The sequence below is a fragment of the Sceloporus occidentalis genome, unplaced genomic scaffold, assembly GCF_023333645.1.
Source record: "Sceloporus occidentalis isolate IW3139 unplaced genomic scaffold, rSceOcc1.0.p SCAF_2, whole genome shotgun sequence".
Classification (NCBI taxonomy): domain Eukaryota; kingdom Metazoa; phylum Chordata; class Lepidosauria; order Squamata; family Phrynosomatidae; genus Sceloporus; species Sceloporus occidentalis.
Window position 1 is genome coordinate 220,671,646 of NW_028316982.1, and position 24,316 is coordinate 220,695,961.

At 39.8% G+C, this 24,316-nt stretch overlaps 1 protein-coding gene across 3 annotated transcripts; it reads left to right on the top strand.

Moving 5' to 3' along the window:
* Positions 1-858: 858 nt before the first annotated feature.
* Positions 859-24,206, top strand: PDZK1 (PDZ domain containing 1). 3 transcript variants are annotated; one of them, XM_089512217.1, is made up of 10 exons: positions 859-902; positions 1,784-1,853; positions 9,149-9,366; positions 11,172-11,418; positions 14,512-14,648; positions 15,262-15,457; positions 16,573-16,769; positions 19,158-19,343; positions 20,963-21,244; positions 22,591-24,206. In XM_089512217.1, the coding sequence occupies exons 3-10, from the start codon at positions 9,163-9,165 to the stop codon at positions 22,648-22,650; spliced, it is 1,509 nt and encodes a 502-aa protein (XP_089368343.1). In that variant the 5' UTR covers positions 859-902; positions 1,784-1,853; positions 9,149-9,162; the 3' UTR covers positions 22,651-24,206. The 3 variants fall into 3 exon arrangements, with proteins under 3 accessions (XP_089368343.1, XP_089368346.1, XP_089368345.1); XM_089512220.1 differs by having other exon boundaries at positions 19,185-19,343; XM_089512219.1 differs by lacking the exon at positions 859-902 and having other exon boundaries at positions 1,758-1,853.
* Positions 24,207-24,316: the final 110 nt, after the last annotated feature.

The following is a 24,316-nucleotide window of genomic DNA, read 5'->3' on the forward strand; positions in this document are numbered from 1 at the left end:
AGACTCCCTATCCTCCACTGCTCTGATTAACTCATATAAATTCATACTCATGACCTCCCTAATAGAGTCCATCCATTTAACATGCAGCCTTCCTCTCTTTCTACTTCCCTCTACCTTTCCCAGCATTACTGTCTTTTCTAATGAGCCTTCTCATGATGTAGCCAAAGTACAACAGCCTCAGTTTGATCATCTTGTCTTCCCAGGAGATTTCTGGCTTGATCTGCCCTAGGGCCCATTTGGTTGTCATTTTGGTTGTCCATGGAATCCTCAGTACTCTTCTCCAGCATCATCTCTCAAATGAGTTGATTATCTTCCTGTTTTCTTTCTTAACTGTCCAGCACTCACATCCATACATAGTAATAGGGAATACAATGGCTTTGACAATTCTAACCTTAGTGTTCAGTTTTATATCTTTGCACTTCAGGATCTTCTCTATTTTTAAATAGCAGCCCTCCCCATTCTTAGTCTTCTTATGTTTCTTGACTGCAGTCCCTGTTCTGATCAATATTTGGTCCCAGGTATGAGAACTCTTTTACTATTTCCTCATTATCTAGGTTGAATTTGTGTATATTCTCCATGGTCATTATTTTCACCCAGTAAAAATGTCTTTTATAATGGCTTGTAATAGCAGGGGGAGATATAAGGCACTTGTCAGTTGGGTCTTGTACTCGGGTTTAACAATTGCTATGTCTATGATTAAAGATACCACACTCTCCTTATAAGAACTATAATTCCCAGACTCCCCTGGGGAAAGGAAATTATCATTAAGCTACTTTAAATCTGTTGTGGATAAGCCCGAAACGTTTACAGGTGCTTCATGGGAATTAGGTCAGTAGCTTTGCTTGAAAAGGGCTGAGAGTGGGTGTGGATTTAGCAAGCAGTGATGGGTCTGGCAGACAAATGTAAGCTTCTTATTTCTAAATGTAGGAGGGTGGTACACCTGCAAGGTATAGAATATCTTCTTTTTATATATATTCAGCATTTCAACATACTGTTGGATGTACTAACTAAACACTGATCTTACGAATGCAAATTAGAGATCTTAACTCTGGACAGCCAAATGCATTGCTTTGACTAGTGAGTTATTATTTATATCTTTTATTTCTATTGTTTGGGGTATTTTTTAATTTATTTTATTGAACACATGGGGTATGACAGGAAGAACAAGTAAGAAAATATTTTCTTTGGAATGATAATCGTGTTTATGGCGGTAGAAATATCTGTTTGGTGCAGAGGTTTAAGGCCTTTGTTTCAGCAGATGGTGTTTACTGTTATTGTTTATGAAGGTGGGGAAAGTGTGCTCATCCAAGTGCTGCTGGATTATGTTTTCTATCAGTCCTCATGAGACTAGTCAGTGGTAAGGAACGATGGTACTTGCTGTCCAACAACACCTAGAAGTCCACACATTCTTTAATCATAGTTTCTATCACAGTAATTCAAGATCATTTTGATGTGTTAGATACAAGATAAATTTTGTATATTGTATTTACAAATCCATAATTGAATCTCTTTATGTTTCTCAGATCAGTGAGTAAACAGGAGAAAAGAATGTCAGCTGTAGCAAAGATCAGGTGTGTCTTGGCTGTGCTCCATGTGCAAATCTTGGCATCTGCACTGATCAATGAGCCACTAGGGCAGAATCTAGAGTTGCAGAGGAAAGATCTGTGTTGCTTAGCTAAGAAAAATGAGGGTGGGGAGAGAACTGGTTATCAAGAAGTCCAACACATGCAATGAAGCTCGGTTAAATAAATCATCTTTTAAATCAACCTTTGTTCATTCAGAGTATGACTATCCTTATGCAGCAGAATGAGATAGAGTAGAACATTCCAAGGATCCAGCCTCTACACAGGAAGGTAAGAATTTTCTGACCTCTCTTTTCTAGGTTTTAGATTAAGACTCCTGCTTTACTCTTTTCAGATACCTCCTTGAGACCTAGAAACTTGTTCATCATAAACTGACAATAAGAGTTACAAAAAGCCACCTGATTCTTCTACACATTGAAATCCCACATAAACAACTGAATGTGCCCCATTTTTTCAGTACTAATGGACAATAGTTTTTAATCTATAAAAATAAGGGCTTATCCCAAATTATGTTATAGATAGAGAACTTAAAGGATACTGGTATGATATATGTGGCACTAGGAAACCTATTTATATTTGGTAGAACCCAGGAAAGTTTTTTCTGTGATCTCTCTAGAAATGTGATGCTTTTACCAATGAGGTTGATTTGGCTCCCAATTCTACACATATTCAGCATAGTGTATCAGGAGTGTTACAGGACTGAGACTGTATAGCCGGCAAAATGTTGTCAAACTGCAGTTCTCAAGACCATTAGCCATCATAGCCACTACTAAGAGATGATGGGACTTGCAATCCAACTATAGTGCCTGGTATCAACTTCGGTTGCTACGCCAACTGCATCCTTACCTGGACCAAAAGGACCTGAAGCAGTGGTACAAGCACTGGTAATCTCTCGTTTAGATTTCTGTAATGCACTCTACCTGGGGCTACCCTTATACCAAGTTTGGAAGCTTCGACTGGTTCAAAATGCGGCAGCCAGATTGGTCACCGGTACATCTAGGTTTGACCATATAACACCAGTGTTGAAATTTCTTCACTGGCTGCCAATTAGTAATACTAATACAAGGTTATTGACAACTTCCCATAGGGCCTTTACAGCTGAGGTTCCAAAATTATGGAATAGCCTACCAGAAGAGATCCATATTATCACTACCTTAGAGGCCTTTAAGGAGGCACTTAAGATGGATCTCTTGCAGTGGGCTTATCCACGGGACTCCATATAAAAGGTTATGACAATTGCTCCATTCTTGACTATGATTGTTGGCTATTGATGAATTGTCATTTTAGACAACTAATAGGAATGTTGGTTAATTCAGTATTGGTGCTTTATTGATCATATATTTGTACTATTGAATCATTTTTATTGATATAATCCCACCTCAGGAGAGGTGGGAAATATAAATAAACATTATTATTATTATTATTATTATTATTATTATTATTATTATTATTATTATTATTGGAAGGCCACCCCTGCTATAGTTAGTGCTACCAAGTGTCAAACAATGCATGACTGTAACTTATAGTTAGAATTGATGGCTGTGGTGGATGGAGCTTTTATATGAATATGAACAATTTGATTAATCCAGCAATATAGCTAGAGCATCAAGCGGCCCACCATACCTTTAAGCTCTATTTAGAATGAGAAGAACAATAGGTAGAGAGGACCTGAATGCTATCTTATCCACTCTCCTTATCTGGGAAGCATCTTCCATTTATTAACCACTATCTCTTTACATATTAACTACATCACCCACTATCAAAGCAAGATGGAGCAAAGTACATGGTTATAAAGCATCAGAACTACAGTTTAATAGCAAGACTGCAGGGCTCTTCTTGAGATGTTAAGAACTGTTGAAAATTTTGGCCTGGCTGATAAGGCAACACTGATTTGTGATTACCACCTATACTTGTGCACTTGCTGATATGGGAGATTTCTGGGGAACAGGGAGCTGTAGATCTATCCCTTTACACGGGGGTTAAGAAAAGAGCCACAGGAATCTAAGAAAATCACCTCTGCCTTACTATTAATCCTAGCTCAAGATGTACTGACTAAGGACTGAAATCGGCTGGAGGAGCCCATTTTTGTGTTCCACCAGTGGAAACAATACATTGGGTATATAGCTCATAAGAGAGAGGCTTCTCAGCTGTGGTAGCCTGGTTGTGAAGTATCTGCCCCTTGGAGGTCTCAGTGCCACCAGTGCTGGCTTCTTCCTCTGCCAAGAAAAGCCTTAACTGATTCCAAAATGTCTATATACATGCTTAGTAAATTTTTTAATCTTTTAACTCTGTTTTAAACTTATTACTTGTTTTAATACCCCTTTCAACTGTCTAAATTATGTTTATTTGTCATCTTGGGGGTTTTTTTTACCTTGCTTTAAACTGCTTGGATTGATTTTACTTGTATGCCACCCTCAGATCTTATGAACTAATGTAAGAAATAGATCTTTTTGATTGATTGATGCATAGATGGAACATAGAGAGAAAGGACCTTATCGCACACACATTCTGGGGACCGAAGGAGGACGCTCGTGTGCATGCGCGTGCTGCAGAAAACGGAGTTTACCGCACACGAATACGTCCTCCAAGAGGCCCTGTTCCGTCCCCCGGCGCACACCCGTTCGCGTCCAGTCCTGACGGGCGTGATTTTTTGCTGATGGAAGGTCCATTAGGCAAAAGTCATGCCCGTCAGGACTGGATGCGAACGGGTGCGCGCCGGGGGATGGAACAGGGCCTCTTGGAGGATGTATTCATGTGCGGTAAACTCCGTTTTCTGCAGCACGCGCGCGCACACAAGCATCCTCCTTCGGTCCCCAGAACGCTTAAAATTGTGTGTGCGATAAGATCCAAAGACATAACTTTGCAGATCCTCCTGTAAATGCCTACTAGTGTACAGCTGGTACAGATTGCCAGTGTGCTGAGGAAAGTATTCTTGGATGCAACCAGGGATAGAAAGGCTAGCAGCATGGTGTCCCTACTCCTTGATCATTTTAGCACCCTTTTGTTGGGAAGGGAACTAGACTGTCGTTATACCCACTCCATGAAATTATCAATAGGTTTTCAAAGAAATGCTGCAGGTCAATAGGGAAGTTACCTGGTACAACAGTTTGAGAACAAAATTGGGAATGCTGGGGTAAGTAAGGGGGGAGTCTAGCATTATAGCAAGTAGATACTACAAGAATTTGGGGAGTGGGGTGAGAACTGACTAGAATATCCCAGATTTTCCAGACAACTTGGCCACTAGCCATGCGGGCTTGGGAATTCTGAAAGATACCATTTGTACTCGTGTATAAGTTGACTTCATGTATATGTTGAGGACAGATTTGGGGTCCAAAATTATGGGGTTTTATATGTCCCATGGCTAGATTGAGGGTAAAACTTAGCATCATGTAACAAAAGATGTAAAGAATGAAACAAAAGAAATTATGTCAAAGGACTTTCAAAATTCCAGTAGTTATAACTGTTTATATTCACCCTAAAGCCTGGGTGGAGGAGGAGGGAACTACAGTAAATGGTGGTTGTGTGGTGTGTGGAGATGGTGACCAGGTATGGGCAGGGCTAAGAAAATGCACATGTTTCAAAAAGGATTTAACTTCAAAGCAAAGAAAATTGTGACTTAGGCTCGGTACCAACCACCGATTTGTGGCAGCCTGGGGCCAATTTTAGGGCTCAGGACTGTGGAGTGTCTACACGTTTCCAAGCCTAAAAGTGTGCCGCTGGCACCATCATGACTCACCCCCATTCACACGGGGACTGTCATAATGACGTACATGCAGCGCAGCGTCCAAATGGCACTGCGCCATGTGTATGTCATCGGTGCATGCAAGGGCACCCCGTGCACACCGTAAAAAAGAAGCCCCTTTTGGGGACTTCTTTTTAGAGTGGGTTGGGGATGTAGCATCTGGTTGCCACGTCCCCAACCCCACGCATCCAGGGGCAGCACAGAGCCGCCCCTGGAGGGGTGTCTGTACAGCCTCTATATTAGCAGTGATTACACGCTTTAACTTCAATGTGATAACCTTGCCTGATTTTAACCAAGAAAAGCTGATAAACATATACAACTTATTGAATAAACCTATTCAAGTCCTTCAAAGCCTGATTCTTCTGGAGTAGTGGAATAGCACTGCTGGAATCCCCTTCTCTGAGTAGAATGGTGAAAGCAAAAGCTTAGTCCATTCTGGGAGAAAGTAAAAGAAGCACCAACTCCTGCTACTCTCTTGGCACTCCTTTGAGGGGAAATGCCAAAGACCTGGCACTACTTTCCCCACCCAAGCATTAAAAAAAAAAACGCCAGAGGGGGTGCCACAGCAGAGAGAGTAGAAGGGTCAGTGCTCTTTTAGGTTCTCCCAGGACAGATTGAGCTCTTGCCTTTTGCCACTCTACTCAGAGAAGGGGATTGTTCCTCTTTTTATAAGAGTTAAGGTACAGAATTAAATTAACCCATGGATAACTCAATCCAGGTTTTTAGGATCAATTTTTTGACTAAAATTATATACAAAAACATAGCTGTGTTAGTCTGGAAAATCAGTGTGCAAAGGGAACTTGTAGCATATTTGAGACTAACTGAAAGATAGAAGTTGATAGCATATGCTTTCGTAGACTTGAGCCTACTGCATACATCTGAGGAATGCATGCATCTGAGGAAGTAGCCTCAAGTCTACAAAAGTTCATGCTACCAACTTCACCATTTCAGTTAATCTCAAAGTTACTACAAGATCCCTTTGCATAATGAATATATAGTATACAGTATACCAAAACACTCCAGTCATAAATGCTGAGCAAAGCTGTTGGATTTGAAAACTTCATTCATTTTTTTTAATTTTTATTTATAAATACATCTTACAATACAAACATCTAAAATCTTCCATCCCATTCGAACCTACATTAACATAATCACCTATACACATAACACAAAAACACAAAAACACAAAAACACAAAAACAAAAATACATTATTCCATTCAGTCGCATACATCTAACATAAAACATAAAACACTGTGACTTCCCTTGGTCAATCCTTGAACCGTTTCATTTTTCATTATTCCTGCATATCTTCAATTTCCTTTCATCTTTCTGTTTTCTCTTCACATGAATACATTGTTTCTACTCCTTATTCCAAATCTAACTTCCGTTGTTTTCCATACTTCCATACTCATCTATCTTTTATCTAATTTTATCAATTTTTCCTCGTTACTTTTAAATTTCATTTTGTATGTTTGGCCATTTTTTCCTTATAAATACATACAATTTTTCCCAATTATTTGTATCAGAATTTTCCCTTCCTTCCGATTTCTCTGTCTCCTTTTTGTTTTCAATTGGTCTCTTTGAAATTATATCCGCTTCCATCATATCTAATAATTATTAGAAAACTTCATTCATTTTTATGATGAAAACATGGAAAAGCTGCCAAGCTGTCTGGATCTTTCCATCAGCAACCCAAAATTTGTGACCATCTAAGTATTCCTGCAACCTGCTGTTTTCAGGCCATTCATTGCAGAGAGAATATGCCCCTTGAATAAAGTTTTGCTCTTAATGGTGTAGTCTAGTTATGTATCTTTGCACCAAATAAGACAACTATTCCTAATGTAGGTTTTCATGGGCAATAGAGAGGGAATGATTAATAGTGATAACTTTTTTCTCTGTTTGTGAGCATTAATGTTTAATCCCCATGTTGTAAAAAAAATCCTTTACTAAAGCCCTAAACCTAAATAGATGATCAAGTCATACCCTTGTCCTTCAAAACAGCTCAGAAAAAGGAATTCATTCTTGTTAATCAGTATCCTCTTCTATATGCTGAAAGCATCAAACTAAAATCAGAAAAACTAAGCTATTTCTTACAGTGGTTTCCTAGTTACACTATACAACGTTTTCATGATTTCTTTCCCACTCAGCTCTCTGTACAATGCTTTTTAGTCCAGTGCCCTCTGCATAACATCTAACTACTCATTGAGAATGACAGTAACATCCCATGAATACTTCTATGTCTCAGTACCTAGGTAAAGAATTAATATAATGTAGCTGTGTTCTGATTGTATTGAGAGAACCAAACAGAGAACAGAGTGAGACCTACTGTATAAGTCTAGAAATTTTTGTCAAAAATTGACTCAAAAAACCAAAGTCAACTTATCCACAGATCAATATAAGTACTGTACTTAACTCTTATAAAAAAGGAACCAGCCCCTGCTGCAAGCAAGAGTGTATTCTGTCCTGGAAGCACTGACCCTCTCTTTATTCTCTCATCCACCCAGCCTTTAGTATAAGCACAGACAGTTATGCCTGCTAGAATTTTCTAAATCCTTTGGCATTGTTTTCCTTTGCTTCATTTTTTGGATTCTTTGTTACATATCTATGATTTTTACCCTTTACGTATCCATGGGTCATATCAAAATCCATAATTTTGGCCTCAAAACCTGCCCTTGACTTATATACATGAGATCAACTCATAGTTGAGTATATATGGTAGTTTTAAAAACACATGTATAGGACTTTGTTAACTAAACTTTTTTGTTGTGACTTTTTCAGTGTCAGGCAGTAACATTTTTTCCACAAGCACTAAGTATTGTCTCTAATTTTCCCAATCATAAGAACAGAAAACCAAATGCCTATGTATTATTGTGTACCTTCAAGTTGCTTCTGATTTATGGTGCCCTTAAGGTTAATCTGTGCTGAGACAAAGTTGGGATATAAATAATAAAAACTGACTAAAGGTGTCAAGGGCAGGATTTGTTCAGGAGGGGTTGCCATCGCCTTCCTATGAGTCTGAGAGTGTGACTTAACCAAAGAAGCCCAATAGGTTTCCACGGTTGAGTGGGGATTCAAACCCTGGTCCTACTCCATCAGTCAAACCACTACACCACACTGGCTCTCCAAGGCCTCCAAGGCCTATTTACAGCAACATTATTTTCACACCATGATCAGTTGCCTATGGGAGGCACACAAAGATGATGAATGAATTGAAGTCTGGATTTTCCCCAGCAACTGCATTTACACCCCACTCTTCAGCCACAAAGGCTCTCAGAATGGCTTACAAGTAGTTAATTAGACATTTCCCTGCCCACAGGCTTACAGTCTAAAAAAATGACACAAAAGGAGAAGAGAATGGCAGTGGGGAAGGGGAATAAGTACAGTGGTTCTTCTTTCTCTCTGAGGCCTGAACCATGGCAGATGGACTGGGGGGGGGGGGGGGGCTTTTTCTTACATGGCTTCTGATTTGTTTTTGTGCCTGCAATTCATTTCTGATTTATGGTGACCCTAAGGTAACTTTGTCATGGGGTTTTCAAAGGGATATTTTCATCCCGTTGAGACTGAGAGAGCGTAGCTTGTCCAAGGTCACCCAGCAGATTTCAATGGCCAAGTGGGGTTTGAACCCTGGTCTCCTCCTGGTCCAACACTCAGACCACTACCCCATGCTGGCTCTGTACTGTCTCTGATACTGAAATTGATATATCACCATTCCAGCCAGACTCTTTGTCCCTGTTTAAGAGCACCTGCTTGTTTCATTTTACTTGAGTAGTTTCCCTGAATATGAACATCTTTTGATACCTCTGTATCCTTTTTTAAAACCAGTTCTTCTGATAGAAATGACTCTTCAGCTCAGAGAATGCAAATTAACCAGAAAAGACAGAGAGAACTATGGGTTCTGTTTGCGCATTGAGAAGTACAAAATGGGACACCTTATTCGGAATGTGGAAAAGGACAGTCCTGCTGAGAAGGCTGGTCTGAGAGATGGTGACAGAGTCTTGTGGGTCAATGGGGTATTTGTGGACAAGGAAGACCATGGAAAGGTATGACACTGCCAAAGGATGGTTCTTTCAACTGCTGAACACAGCTAATAAATAGGTGCATCAATCCTGTGCTATGCATATTTACTTATTTAAAGTCTTTTATTTTTCTCAGCACTCAAGGTATACTACATGAACTCTCCACATCCTCCCCCATCAATGCATTCCAGATGTGTTGTACTATAATCCCTATCATCCCCAATAAGTATGGCGTCTGGTGGTAGAAGATGTAGTCCCACATTTGGAAGGAGTGGTTTGGAGAAGACTGAAAACTAAAATAAAATCTCAACAGCTTTCAGTGTCATCAACTACGGTATTCTTCTGGGCCACCTCTCTGGAGATACTGTTTTACAGTAGTTCCATTCCTTCCTGAAGGGACAAATGCAGAAGGTGGTACTTAACTCCCTGGCCATTGGCCTGTGGAGTCTTTCAGGGTTCTGTGTTGTCCCCTATGTTATTTAACATGTACATGAAGCCACTGGGAGAGGTTATCTGGAGTTTTGGGATGTGGTGCCATCAATATGATGACAACACTAAACACTTCTACTCCTTTCTACCTCAATCCAAGTCCTAAACCAGTGTTTGTCATCAGTAATGGACTGGATGAGGGCAAACAAGTTGAAACTTAATCCAAACAAGACAGAAGTGCTCCTGGTGAGTTGGAAGGCAGATCAGGGAATAGGGTCCAGCCTGTGTTACATGGGGTTACACTCCCCCTGAAGACACAGGTTTGCAGTTTGGGGCTACTCCTGGACTCAGCTCTGAACCTGGAGGTCCAGGTCTCTGTAGCAACCAGGAGTGCTTTTGCACATTTAAAACTTGTACGCCAGCTGTGCCCATTCCTTGAAATGCCGGATCTGGCCTCAGTGGTACACGCCTTAGTTACATCCTGTTTGGACTAGTGTAACATGCTTTACTTGCCTTTGAAGAGTGTTTGGAAAATTCAGGTGGTTCAAAGAACTGCAGTCAGGCTGTTAATGGGGACAGGTTATAGACCCTATTGAAACAGCTTCATTGGCTGCTAGTTTTCCAGGCACAATTGAAAGTGCTGGTTATGACCTATAAAGCCTTATATGGCCGAGATCCAGGCTATTTGGCAGACCATATCTCCTTATATGAGCCAGCCTGGGCTCTGAGATCTGGGCATCTCCACTGTCTGGGAGTGAAGGCTGAAAGAAAGGCTGAAGTGCTGAAGCAAAAAGCCTCAAGTAGAGTACCTCTTGCCACTCACACACACACACACACACACACACACACACTGAATGAGGCTACAAGTTTTGTCCTCGACTTATCCATGGGTCACGGGAAAATCCCTAATTTTGGCCCCAAAACCTGCCCTCAATTTATACATGAAGTCGACTTATAGTCGAGCATATACTGTACAGTAACTAACTGCACCAAAATATTATCTGAAGAGGCTCGCCCCCTTCTATTGCCAGTGCCATTTGGAAAGTAAGGTGGAGTGGCTCTTTTCAGTAGTGGCACTCTAATCTTGGTGGTAGAATTCAAAGACATAGCTGTGTTAGCCTGGAGAAAGTGTGGACATTGTCTCACAGAGACTGCCATATAGGTCTGTCCCTGGGCTTTCCACTGTGCCAAATGCATCTGAGGAAGTAGGCTCAAGTCTTTGAAAGCTCATGCTACCAACTTCTATCAGTTAGTCTCAAAGGCACTGCAAGATCCCTTTACATACCCTAATCTTGGAATGCAGAAACTAGAAATGCAGAACGGGTGTCTATGTTGTGCTTATCTTGGTGAGGTACTGTCACTTGTAATGTCTATTTAATCCAGCATTCCATCCATTGCAGGTGGCTAATTTAGTTAGGAAAAGTGCAGATTCTGTACTGTTGCTTGTTTTGGATGAAGAATCTTATGAAAATGCACATAAGGATGGAGTCTGTTTTGAAGAGCTGAAAAAAAATGGACAAACCCAGGAGCAGACACATCATCTTCCACTTGTGACAAATGGAGTGCCTGCTCCATTTCTACAACCTCGACTCTGCTACCTGATTAAGGAACAAAACAGCTATGGCTTCTCCTTGAAGACCACTGCAGGTAAGAACAATAAGTATAGACAAGATATGTATCAAATGAGCATTGGCTTCACAGTGTACAGTTGAAAGTTGAATATGAAAGTTCAATATGTTTTGGAAACCACTGGCCATGCTGGCTGGAGGATATTGGGAAGAAGTAAGTCCAAAGAAGTAACTTTTCCACGCTCTGGTTTGTTCATCATTTAAAGCATATATTTAAGACACACGTTCTTTATTACTTAAAGCACACTTTCCCAGGTCATTGACTAAAGGCCATTACTTGGATGGTGAGTTCTCACAGCAATAAAACAAAAGGATCTTTGAACTGATCTGAATCTTTACTGAAGAGACAGAAAGAAAAGTGAAAGAAAATGTAAGAATTATTTGATCTGACCTTCTCAATTAGAGATACATGCTTGCCCATATTGTCTAGGCCTAATTAACAAATGCCCAGAAACTATATTGTCTCATTCAACATCTGAATGTGTTCCACTGAAATATATTGTTTGTTAAAGTAATTCAAGGTGATATGAGAAATCTGTGATCAGGAACACTGCCACAACGTTAAGAGCTGTTGTGGCACAAAAGCTGGGATGAAGGGAAGTAGCCTGGAAAAAGAAACAATTTTACTTTGGGAGAGTTGGGTGGTCAGTCACCACACCTAATATATTTTTGCCTGGTTTTGCCATCTGTGTAAACAGGATGCTTTTAAAATATATCTCAGCCTATTGAGTTCCTCACCTCAATTTGATATAAAGGCTGGGGTCCATTTTGTGGGTCCTTGAGTATTGGGTGCATTGTTTTAGTGGAGAATCATGCCCCCTGGAGGCACACTTTCATAATTTCTAACAAGACGTTGTGAGATGAGCCTTGAGAGCCATGTGCATTCTGCAAGTATGAATCCAACCCTGTATTAGATCCATCTTGTTGTAGCCTCCTGATGCATTTCTGATTATAACTGCAAGATGCAATTCACTGAAATAGCCTTAACGTTCTGTGCTCTTTCATCACTATAACGAATTCAGACTAGGAATATCTCTGTTCTTAGGTCTTTATGAGCAGGTATTCTCCTCAACAATATGAGTGAAGGGACTGATGGGGATGCAGTATGTCTGATTCTCATCAAAAGTCAAAATCTAAGGATTGCTTGGAAGGTTCATCTGGAGTGATGAAAAACTTTGGGATTGGGCAGGAATTGTACCTTTTCTGATCAGGACAGATTAAAGTCATAGCTGGTGCTGGAAATTCACAAGGCCTGAACCAAGACCAGAGAGAGAGAGAGAGAGAGAGAGGTTCAGGCATGCTAGTGCAGGCTGCTGTTTTCTTTTCTGTCCCAAGAGTTACCAAGAAAGGCAGGAGTTAATTTCCCATCTCCATTTCCTTTTTCTTGGTTCCCTTTATATTTCTGGGAGGTCTGATAACTCCTTGCAACTATGTGTTGCATGGGAGAAGTTGTGCAGGGAAAGAAACTCTGCCCACACTGCAGTTAATCACACCTCAAGCAAGACAAAGAAGATGGGCAAAGCCCCAGAATACTTAGAATATGATATGATAATATGATATAAGGAGCCCTGGTGGCGCAGTGGTTAAATGCCTGTACTGCAGCCATTCACTCAAAACCACAAGGTTGCGAGTTCAAGACCAGCAAAAGGGCCCAAGCTCGACTCAGGCTTGCATCCTTCCGAGGTCGCTAAAATGAGTACCCAGACTGTTGGGGGCAAATTAGCTTACTTGCTGTTCACCGCTATGATCTTTGGAATAGCGGTATATAAATAAAAAAAAAATGATTGGGAATAACCCCTACAAGGCATGCAATCAAGAAACATAATAGCCCAATTTTTACTGGGACTGTTGACTGTCTGGAGGAGCCCTTGGATTCCTAAAATAAAATGCTGTAGCTCATTTTGGCACAATATTACAATACTGTATTAAACCATCTCAAAGGTCACAAAACACAGTGCAGGCTTTTGATTTCTTGGTAAATCTTCACCAGACTAGATGAAAGGCAAAGCAAAAGGAGAGAGGGGGTGGAGGGCAGGAGAAACTGGCTGCTAGTCAAGCCATGGAGTCTGCATCTGATTACAGTCTTAAGATGGAAAGGGAAAGGCAGTTGCTGACATTCAGATCAGTTTCTACCAGATACTGAGGTGGTCTCAGTATATGCCTGGGATTCTCCCAAAAATTTCTGGAAGAAGAAAGAAACTTACAAAACAAAAGCAAATCCCCTAGTTTTGAAAATGTAGGTCAGAATCTTGTTGAGGACTTACATCTCCTGGAATTAGAACTGGGCAGTTTGTGATGTCTGTATCCTATAAAGTGATGCTGTTACATTGCTATGTAGGAAAGCCAGCAAAGTGACCGTTGCACAACAGGACTATTGTGCATCAGTCCCATTGTGCATAGGGATACTGGATTGGGAGTGCCGATACACAATTTTAGAGCCCAGTGCACACTGGACCACTCTTGCCAATGTCCCATTACACATGTCCACAATTCATTAATAGAGTTTCTTAGCACCTCTACTATGTAGCTAAGTATACAAACAGTTACATAATTGTTTCTAACGTGAGGTCTGCTCCATTCTGAGCATATGTCCTCAGGCTCTTAGGTTGATCTATATATAAGAATACAAATAAGACTTCTGATCAAGTGTTTATTTTAGGAATAACATTTCATTCCAGCAATTTCATGCCAGCATATTATATATCTGCAGATGCAAACATATTGCTTTATGACAAGAAGCACCTAACTTTGGAAGTGTAATGATAAAGTAAATGCAAATAAACAATGAAGAAACAGATACTATTTAATAAATGACTTTATTCTTGCTGGTGATGATTGGTCATGAAACGATAATCATCTTTTCCCAAGCAGTATCAAATAAAGCATAATGTAAGGTTGAGCTATAGTGAATGAGAAACTCTTCTCTCATATTACTTAGGAAGAGAATGTTATTGCTGGTTGAATCACATCCCTACTGCCATTACAACTGCTGTCTGAACAAACCATCATAAGTCTGCACATTTACTATTGCTGCATTCTCTCCAAGCAACATGGAACATGGCTGACAAGTAAAGAGTTATTTCAGCTTTGTCTGTTCTTTCTTCTGTTCCAGGTCAGAAGGGATTGTTCATTATAGATGTGGCCCCACAAGGACCAGCTGCAAAAGCTGGAGTGCAGCCAAATGACCGTCTGATTGAAATCAATGGAGAAAATGTGGAAAATGACAGTCATGAGGAAGTGGTTGAGAAGGTACCTTGTAAGCCTGCACCTGTCTTTAAATCTTCCAATTTAAATATTTAGATTTGTTCTGTAGCTAAATGTTCCAGCAGTATATGCTGAGATTGTGACCTTAAGTCAGAGTACAGCCAACCATTTCCCAAGTGGTAACTTGCCATAGTGTACCTGCAGATCTCCTCAGGCAAAGACATGCAGCAGAATGCACAAACAGCTTCAAATGAAAAGTTTTGTTTGAGGTGATCTAAGGCAATGTGAAAGTTATTGATGAGATTTAGAATCAAAGTTAAAATCTCTTGCCAAGAAGTCTCCCCACAAGAGCTGAATGGCAGATATCTATCAATATGACCTCATATGTTGCACTTGCATGGAGGTGGCAATAATGTAACCCTCCAGATGTTGAACCACAACTTCTACCAGCTGTAGAGAGCATAAAATAATTTAACCCTCATCTATGAGACTGTTTATGAAAAATGGATGAATATGTTTTGTGCAGACAGGATATTCTCTAAGTCACTTTACCCATGTAAATAGTTTGTAAATATTTTTAGAAAATAACTTGGTAAATATTTTTTTTTCTTTTTAATGGCAGAAGTATGATTAATGTATAATATGTTTGTGTTCCTAGGTGAGACGGTCTGGGAACCAAGTTGTGTTTCTGCTGTCAAATAAAGAAACTGACCAGTATTATAACAGACAGAACATGCAGCTAACAAGAGGAATGGCTAGTCTGAAATTATTACCGTACAAACCACGAAGTCTTGAGCTTGAGAAAGGCAATAATGGTTACGGATTTTACTTGAAAATGGAACAAAATGGAAAAGGTATGAACCAGGATGTAGACTGGCACAGTCTCCTTCTTTGAAGGTCTTTAAGCAGAGGATGGGTGGCCATCTGTCGGGGATGCTTTGATTATGATTTCCTGCATGGCAGTGGGTTGGACTGGATGGCCCTTGGGGTCTCTTCCAACTCTAAGGCGCGTTACAGAGTGCCCAAGAAGGGTGCTCTGCCGCCGCCTCCGGTTGCTAAGTCCGGGAACTGCAGTGACCAAACCGCTCGGCTCCCAGGTGCAGTAAGAAAGAAGCGCCAAAATGGCGCTTCTTTCTGGGCCCTGGAAGTGGCGCCACGAGGCACTAGTCGTGCACTCGCGGCGTCACTTCCGCTGCACGCCGTCTGGACGCTATGCATCCGTGACGTCAAAATGGCGGCCCCTGTGTGGACGGGCACCGCCATTTTCTACGGACTCGGTCCGTATTAGGGTTGAGGGGCGTCCGGAAGGGATGCCCCTTCTCTACCCTAACACGCCCCTTTCTAACCCTAGTAAACCCCTTCAGCACGTCTGTAATGCGCCTAAGATTCTATGATTCTATGAGTTTATAAGACAGACTTTTCTGTTTTTCTCTGCTGAATTGCAGGATCTGTAGGGGCTTTCTAAAGTCCAGCAGTAGTGTTTCGATTATTGGGAAGGAGGGTGTTTAATAAAATCCATAAAGTTGTCCCAGAACTCATAGCTTTTTCAGCCTCTTAAAATAATAGTCCAGCTGATGGTCCCACCCCCCACTAGCTCAAGAATTCATTTTAAACATAAGTCTCTCCTATCAGAACCATGTGCCAGCACACAGGGAGGCAAATTTAAGATTTTTCCTCTTGTGTTAAATCTAGCATTGTTGTTATTGTGTGCCTTCAACTTCTTTTTGACTTATCATGACCCTAAGGTGAATCTAGCACTGGGTTTTCTTGGCAGAGATTTGTTCAGAGGGAGTTTGCTTTTCTCTCCCTCTGAGGCTTAGAGAGGGTGACTTACCCAAGATCACTCAGTGGGTTTCCATGGCCGAGCTAGGATTCAAACTGTATAAAGAGACCTAAATCGTGATTTATGGTTTCAGATGCTGGATCTGTGCTTTACTGAGTGTGAAGTATTTCTTATTTTTGAGGACAGGTCACTTAATTAAGGACATTGATCCTGGCAGCCCTGCGGATAAAGCAGGTCTCAAGGACAATGACATCTTGGTAGCAGTAAATGGAGAGCCAATTGAAGCACTGGACCATCATGCTGTGGTGGAGAAAATCAGGCAGTCTGGTGAAAAAACGACACTGCTAGTTCTGGATGAAGAGACAGATGCCATGTACAAAATGGTAAGAATGCCACCTTGGGTACAAGGAGTCACCCAGAAATAGTGTTGCCATGTTTTCCAAATAGCAAGAAGGGATCGGTCAAAATTCACGACAGGCAAGATTGACAGATAGGAAGTAGCTGTTTACAAAGTTGTGTTCTACCTAGATACCAAATGAAAATATTTATTTCAATTAATGTAGTCATGTCTTTCACTGTGAAATTATTGGCCCACATTCATAAATTACAAGATGCAGACAACTAGGGCCCACACCCCAAAACACAGGATGCTTGGGTCTTGTCCAGTCTATAGAAGTGGCAAAGGAAAAGCATTCCAACTCTCAAATAGGGAACAGACCTGAGGGAACGCCTTTAAGCTCTGTAAAAGACAGGTTTTCTGGCCTTGAAATAGGGGGGACATTCCTTATAATAAGGGAAGCCTGGCAACCTATTTGCAAAGCATGTTAAGTAGCAATAAAATGGTAGGGAGAGGCAAAGGTCTGCAGCTATTCTGCCATCATATGGAGCAAGTGTGCAGGTGCAGTTATCAGCCTGAGAATGGCAGCCTTAATTCTTCTATAAGCTATGTGGTTAAAAAGATAAATGTTAGAGTCAGTAAAAGCAGTTTCTGAAGACTGAGCGGTCAGAGGCTGAAGCTGAGAAGACTTGCCATGTAGTACCTACAGAACTTCCTCCAGTGTTGTTTCTCCCTTGCCTCGGTTTAGTTGTGACAGAGGAGATTATCACACTAGGGTCAGTTCAGAACTAACCCACAATTATCCCGTTATTGGCAATGAATGAGACAGTAGCACTATGACAATATATGTTTCCATGCAGTTTCACAATAATGCTATAAAGGTGATACAATAAAAACACAACTTTCATGTTCCACAACCAAAAGACGCTTTCCGTTTCTAGATTATGAATGTTTCGCACATGCACAGATGTGAAAAAACAATCTCACTCTTCTGTTCCCAAAAGAGTATAAATAATATATAATCTATCCATCTATCTGTCTGTCTGTAAACCATCTATCTATATTATACATGGAATATACCATGCATCCTTCCCTTATGTGGGGGATCCATTCCCAACTCTCCCGCGTAAGGGAAAAAACACGTATGCTCAAGCCCCATTAGAAGTAATGGGGCTTGTGCATGCAGCGCACCACGGTTTGCACACCATGGGTGCACGCCCATTACTTCTTCCTGGAGCACCTGTGTATAATATAGGCGCACTGTGTGTGTATGTGTGTGTGCGTGTATTAATGTATATTAATTATGATTTATTGATGTCAGCCAAGACCTGAAGAAGCAAAAACAACCAATAATAAGTGGAATTAAATTTTAAAATAAAAATACAAAAAAGCCACACCTCACAAAAATCCACACAACGCAGCCACCATCTGCTGATCTTGGAAAGGGCAAATGACCCATGGGAGTCATTTGCTGTACAGCAATTTGGGATTTGATTTTTAAAAAAAAAAAAAAAAAAAGCTGATGACAGGAGTTTACACAACAGCACGATTGTATTGTTATTAGCTTCCACACATTCTCAATAGCGGGAATGTAGCTCTATTGGCAAGCCATTCACAGGGTTTCCCCATTACTAAGATATTACAAGAAGTTTACTAGTTATTCATGGGAGAAGTACTGGATGAGCGCAATGTTGTGTGAAAATCTTCACGTGATCATGCAATAACGATTGGAGCATTTCATTTTTCTCCCATCTTATCACTCAGTATAATAATCTCCAAAGTGAATTTGAGCAAATCAGCAAATATGCATTAAGAAATCAACTATAGAATCCAATCCATCCTGATGCTGAATTTACCTTGATGCAAATTATCTGATTATTATTCTTTTAAAGTATGGGATATAAGCAGGGGCTATTTCTACATGAAATGGCAGCTATCTGGCTACATTATCCAAACTCTATATACATTAAATCTGGGCTTCCCTCTCTCATCCTTGAAAAATAATTCATTATTGTCATTAAGGGAAGACCAAGAAACCTGTATCTTTTAAAAACACATTTCAGTAATGATAAAGTTGTACCTGAATGATTGTATGTGGATAATTTCTTTCCATACCATGTGGATTCTTTAATCTATCTGTTGTTTTCTTGTCAAAATCACATAACTGTAACTTCCAATCTCCTTCTTGCTCAACTGACCAACTAAGGTTATTATTATATACTATGCTGTTATACCAGGTTATAACGTGTGTGAAAATTGCTTCAGCTGTATTTACAATGATAGTTAATTGTTGATGCTGTGTGTCACACCCTTGCCATATTTGTACAATAATAGAATGATTGAGTATTAGCATGTGTGGGAGATTTTTTATCATTATGTTGTGTTTGATAGTTGTACTTTGAAATGAACTCTTCTTTGTTCTTGGTTTCTTAAGGCTAAAATATCTCCATGCCTCTACCAGCACACGACACAAATGCAGGCACCGTATGAGGCAGAAGTGCCAACATTTACTGAGAAAACTAATCATAAGCCCAGGCTCTGCAAGTTGGTAAAGGGTCCCAGTGGATTTGGCTTCCGTTTGAATGCTATCAAGGATCTGAATGGCCAGTTCATTAAAGAGGTATTAATCTAGAATCCATATACAAGTGATAGACACATGATACCAAAGATCATTACAAGATTCAGGTAATCAGACAATATGCAACCAAACTGTGTTTTTAAACAGCTACCTATGTCTTAGCTGCAGTTGCTCTTGAACTTAATAACTTAAAATTTACTGTTAAAAGGAGAACATTGTTCCAAAATCAAGGACACCCAAAAAAATCCAAGATTATTTTCACTGAACCTGAATGGCACAGCAACAAGTAATAGACTTGTGATATTTTTTCCAGCACCTTGTTCATTACACCCTACTACCTTTTCTGTACATAGCCATTTTAGGATGTGAATATTCACTTTTATTGGAATGCTTTTACATGTTTTAAAGAAAGGAAGGCAGTAGAAAAAGAGGGTGACCATATTACAGATGGATTGATACCATCAAGGAAATCACAGACCTGAATTTCCAGGATTTGAGCAGGGCATCAAATAATAATTGGAGAAAAAATCTCATGTATCAAATACACATGAAAATGTACTGGAGAATTAGAATTAGATTAAAATAAAGTAGTGACATATTAGTTGACATATAAATGGCTGAATATACTACTGACTATTTTCTAAGAGCAGGGCAATCCTTCAGTGGATTCTATGCATCCCTTGTTCTAGAATCATTGAATTGTAGAGTTGAAAGAAACCACACGGCCTATCCAGTCCCAACTCCCTGCTATGCAGGAACTCACAATCAAAGCATTCATGACAGATGGCCATCCAGCCTCTGTTTAAAAACCTCCAAAGGAGGAGATTCCACCACACTCTGAGGGAGCATATTCCACTGTCAAACAGCTCTTGCCATCATAAGTTCTTTCTAATATTTAGGTGGAAGCTTTTCCTATAGCTTGAATCCATTGCTCACAGCAGAAAACAAGCTTGCTCCATTCTCAGTAAGTCATACCTTCAAATATTTAAATATGGCTATCCCACCACTCCTTAACCGTTTCTTCCTCAGGCTAAACATACCCAGCTCCCTAAGCCACACCTCATAGGTGCCCCTCCTAATTTAGTGTCATCTGTAAATCTGAGAAGCACACTAAATGTGCACATACCTGGGAATAAGTCCAGGTGAATTCTATGAGAATTCCCCCTGAATGGACATTTATATGACTGCATTTAGTAATTAGGAAACTGATCTTAGAAGAAATGTTCTGGATAACAGCTTGCTTTTTAAACATTCTGCTTCTTGCCAGTACTAAATATTTTGGGGATTATTTACAACTGTACTAAAATGTACCACATGCTGTGGGAGCAGGAAAAAAAATGTACAATGTGATATTGGCCTCCTGTCAGAAAATTTGTTCCTAGAGACCTAAAGATGCCATTCTCCTGACCTGCCATTTGTGTCTCGACAAAAAGCCCTCAATAGCCATTTCTACAAAATCTACCATACTGGCGTCTTTATTTCATCAATGTATGTGTTGATATCTTAGGAAATACAGTACTGTGTAACAATTGCATATTGTTATTTGTAAAATTCATAGGCATACAAGCTTCCTAGTGAACAGTAGATTGAGCTAACATAGCCAACCTATGCTGCTACCCACACTCAGTGGAATGGCTGTTTCTAACACAATATAATTATAGGTACAGAAGGATGGGCCAGCAGACATAGCAGGACTGCAAGTTGATGACATCTTGATAGAAGTGAATGGTACCAACGTGGAGAATGAGGACTATGACAATGTAGTGGCAAAAATCCATGATAGCGGCAACAAGCTGATACTACTAGTGTGTGGAGAAGAAGCTTATCAATACTTCCAGTCTCGGAATATATCTGTTACTGCCTCAATGGCAGATCCATTAGATGATGACAATAATGACCCACCTGTTTATACAGAGATACAACCCTCACAGGCAAACGAACAAGTGAGTTACTGTACTTTGCATATAAAATTTGAGAAGCTAAACAAGTGCAGATGGAATCTGCTTAAGGCTGCAATCCTGAGAACACATATTTGGACAAAAGTCCATTGAAATCAATAGTATTTAATTGCCAAATAAACACAGCTTTAATGAAAGTGAGTGATCAAGTTATCTGGAGGTAAGAATTATGTGATCTCAGAGTGCCTGTATTTCTTACAACTCTGCCAAACCCATGGGGGGGGGTAATCCTTCAGTGGTAATTTACAAATACAGTGGTACCCCGGGTTACGAAATTAATTCGTTCCGCTTTCGTAACCCGGAAACTTTCGCTAGCCGAAATGCCCATAGGCGCTAATAGCGAAAGCCGCAATTCCGTGTGAAATCGCGCCGAAAAGCACCAAATTTTTTTCGTAACCCGAAATAACCTTCGTAACCCGGAAAAATGTTTTTAAATGGATTTTTTTCGTAACCCGGAAATTTCGTAAGGCGGCGCATTCGTATCCCGGGGTACCACTGTACACAGATATTTAACTACATGTAAAGAACCAATAGGAATAAAATTATATAAATGCACACTTATTCCATTTATATACACATTACCAAATGATGAGTGCATGTTAAAATGTATACCCAGACATAATATATTTGCATATAGAAATAGCATACATACTCCATAGCCTTCAGAGAGATACTGGCCCTGATTCCTTAAACTGTAAAAATGTCCAGAAAGCTGAAAAACTGAGAAAATTCTAATGAACACATGCACCCTTGAGATCACAAATTCTTTCCTAGAATTGTCTTTGTTTTAGTGCCTTCCCTTTTATTCCTTTGTAAAAATACTGAACTGAGAAAGCTACTTTGCTTGTGCACTAGCAATGCTTAAATCACAGAATGACTAAAGCTTCTGATTAGACCTACAGGTTGAGTCTCTCTTAACCAGAATTCCAAAATCTGAAATACTCCAAATCATGTGTAGCTGAGATAATGACACTTTGCTTTCTGATTGTTTGCTGTATTCAAATTTTGTTTCATGCAAAAAATTATTAAAAATATTAAGTATATAATTACCTTCAAGCTATGTGTATAAGATGTATATGAAATAGAAATGAATTTCATATTTAGACTTTGGTTCCATCTCCAAGATATCTCATTATTTATATACAAATATTCCAAAATCTGAAAAAAATCCAAATCCAAAACACTTCTGGTCCCAAGCATTTTGGATAAGGGACATTCAAACTGTACTGACAATATGTTTTTTGTCATTCTTCTGAAATGGCAGAATAGTCACTAGAAAAAACTTTGGTCAGACTACTGAATTGCCATTAACACTTGTTTTCCTTTTCTAGCCCAGCTTATCCTCCTCTTCAGATTCAGTTGACTCAGAAGAAGAAGATACCAAACTGTGATACCAGAAATCACATATTCTTCCCATGTTTGTACTTGAAGGGCAATGCTGAATGACTCCTATTTTGAAGAAAAGAGTTACTAATATTATTGGTTAGATACTTGAAACCAAATCCCAATTCCACTGTTACTTCTGAAACAAATGTGTAACATTGGGATACTACATAATTATATTTTTAATTGTTTCAATGTGATTATATTAGTTTAATAAAATCCATTTTTGCAAAGCCACTGTCCTCATGAAACACAACCCACTGTCCTAGCTTGTATGCACATGTATAAGCTACAGACAAAGACTTCCTCATGAAGAGTGATAAGCTAATATGGCACCTATACATACATACAGTGGCTCCCAATCTAGCAGACAAAATTATTAAAATTTATCACACTATATTCTGGTTACCATTTTCAAATAACACTCTTTTTATATGTAAACATTTTAGAAAAAACTTTTGACTCTGCTGCCCAATATTTTAACCACTTGGAAGAAGCTACAATGCATTGCTTATCAACATGGATTTATTGTCTCTAATACTAAGTCTTTTGATAATTTCTTTTACTCTAAGCTTTAAAATAAAATGTAACTCTTATTTACATCAGAAAATGCTCAAGTTATACAGAATGTTTATGTGAAATATTTTCTTCCTGCAACCTAACAATTGTCTCCCTGGTTAAGGAAGACTCTTCCACTATCTCTGCAACTTTCTGATAGAAAAATGGGGGAAAAGAGAGGCTTTTAAAACTGAAAGATGGGCTTATTTGTCTAGAACAGAGGTGGGATTGGATAGCTTGTGGGTCACATGTAGTATAGAGAGAACTGGTAAAACCTTATGAAACCCTAGCAATAACCGTCCTTCCAAAAAGCAAGAAAACTCCCCCCAAAAGGCAACCAGGAGTGAAGTGACTTTTCTCTCTCCCACCTAGCAAATACCATGGCCCTTAATGTCCCCTATCATTCTCTATAAACGCAAGACTTCATGCATACATTCACATTTTCCTATGTCTCACATACATATAAGCATACTGCACTGGGTCATCTTTCGTGTTTCTTTCCTCAGTGCAGTCTCCCTTCCACTTTCTGTTAAACTGCTGTAGGAACCAGACAAAAGCTGTTCCTGAGCTTCCAATCACAGCTTGATGCAGGAATTCCCTTGGCTCTGCAATCCAATTACTAGTAAAGTCAATCAGTACTAAATATTGCACTGTTCGCTCTCCCACACCAAACACACACACCACATAGAACAGATATAGTGCTACATGTGTGTGAGAGCAAAGTTCAAAGATTACAGTTGCTGTTAAAAGAAAAAAGGGCAATCCTCCATGCCTTTAGAAGAGCCCTGATGGCACAGTGGTTAAATGCCTGTACTGCAGCCACTCACTCAAAACCATAAGGTTGCAAGTTCAATACTAGCCAGGGCTCAAGCTTGACTCAGGCTTGCAGCCTTCCGCGGTCGGTAAAATGAGTAACCAGCTTGTTCTGGGCAATTAGCTTACAGTTGTAAACCACTTAGACACTGCTAGTTCAGTATGAAGCAGTATATAAAGGAAGTTGTTTGGTTTTTTTGTTGTTGTTGTTGTTTATTAACATCTGCTATCAGCTCTACCATGTGCACCTCTCTGTGAATGTCTAGAGAAGGTTCTCAAATGCCAGCAGGGAGACCTTGGCAC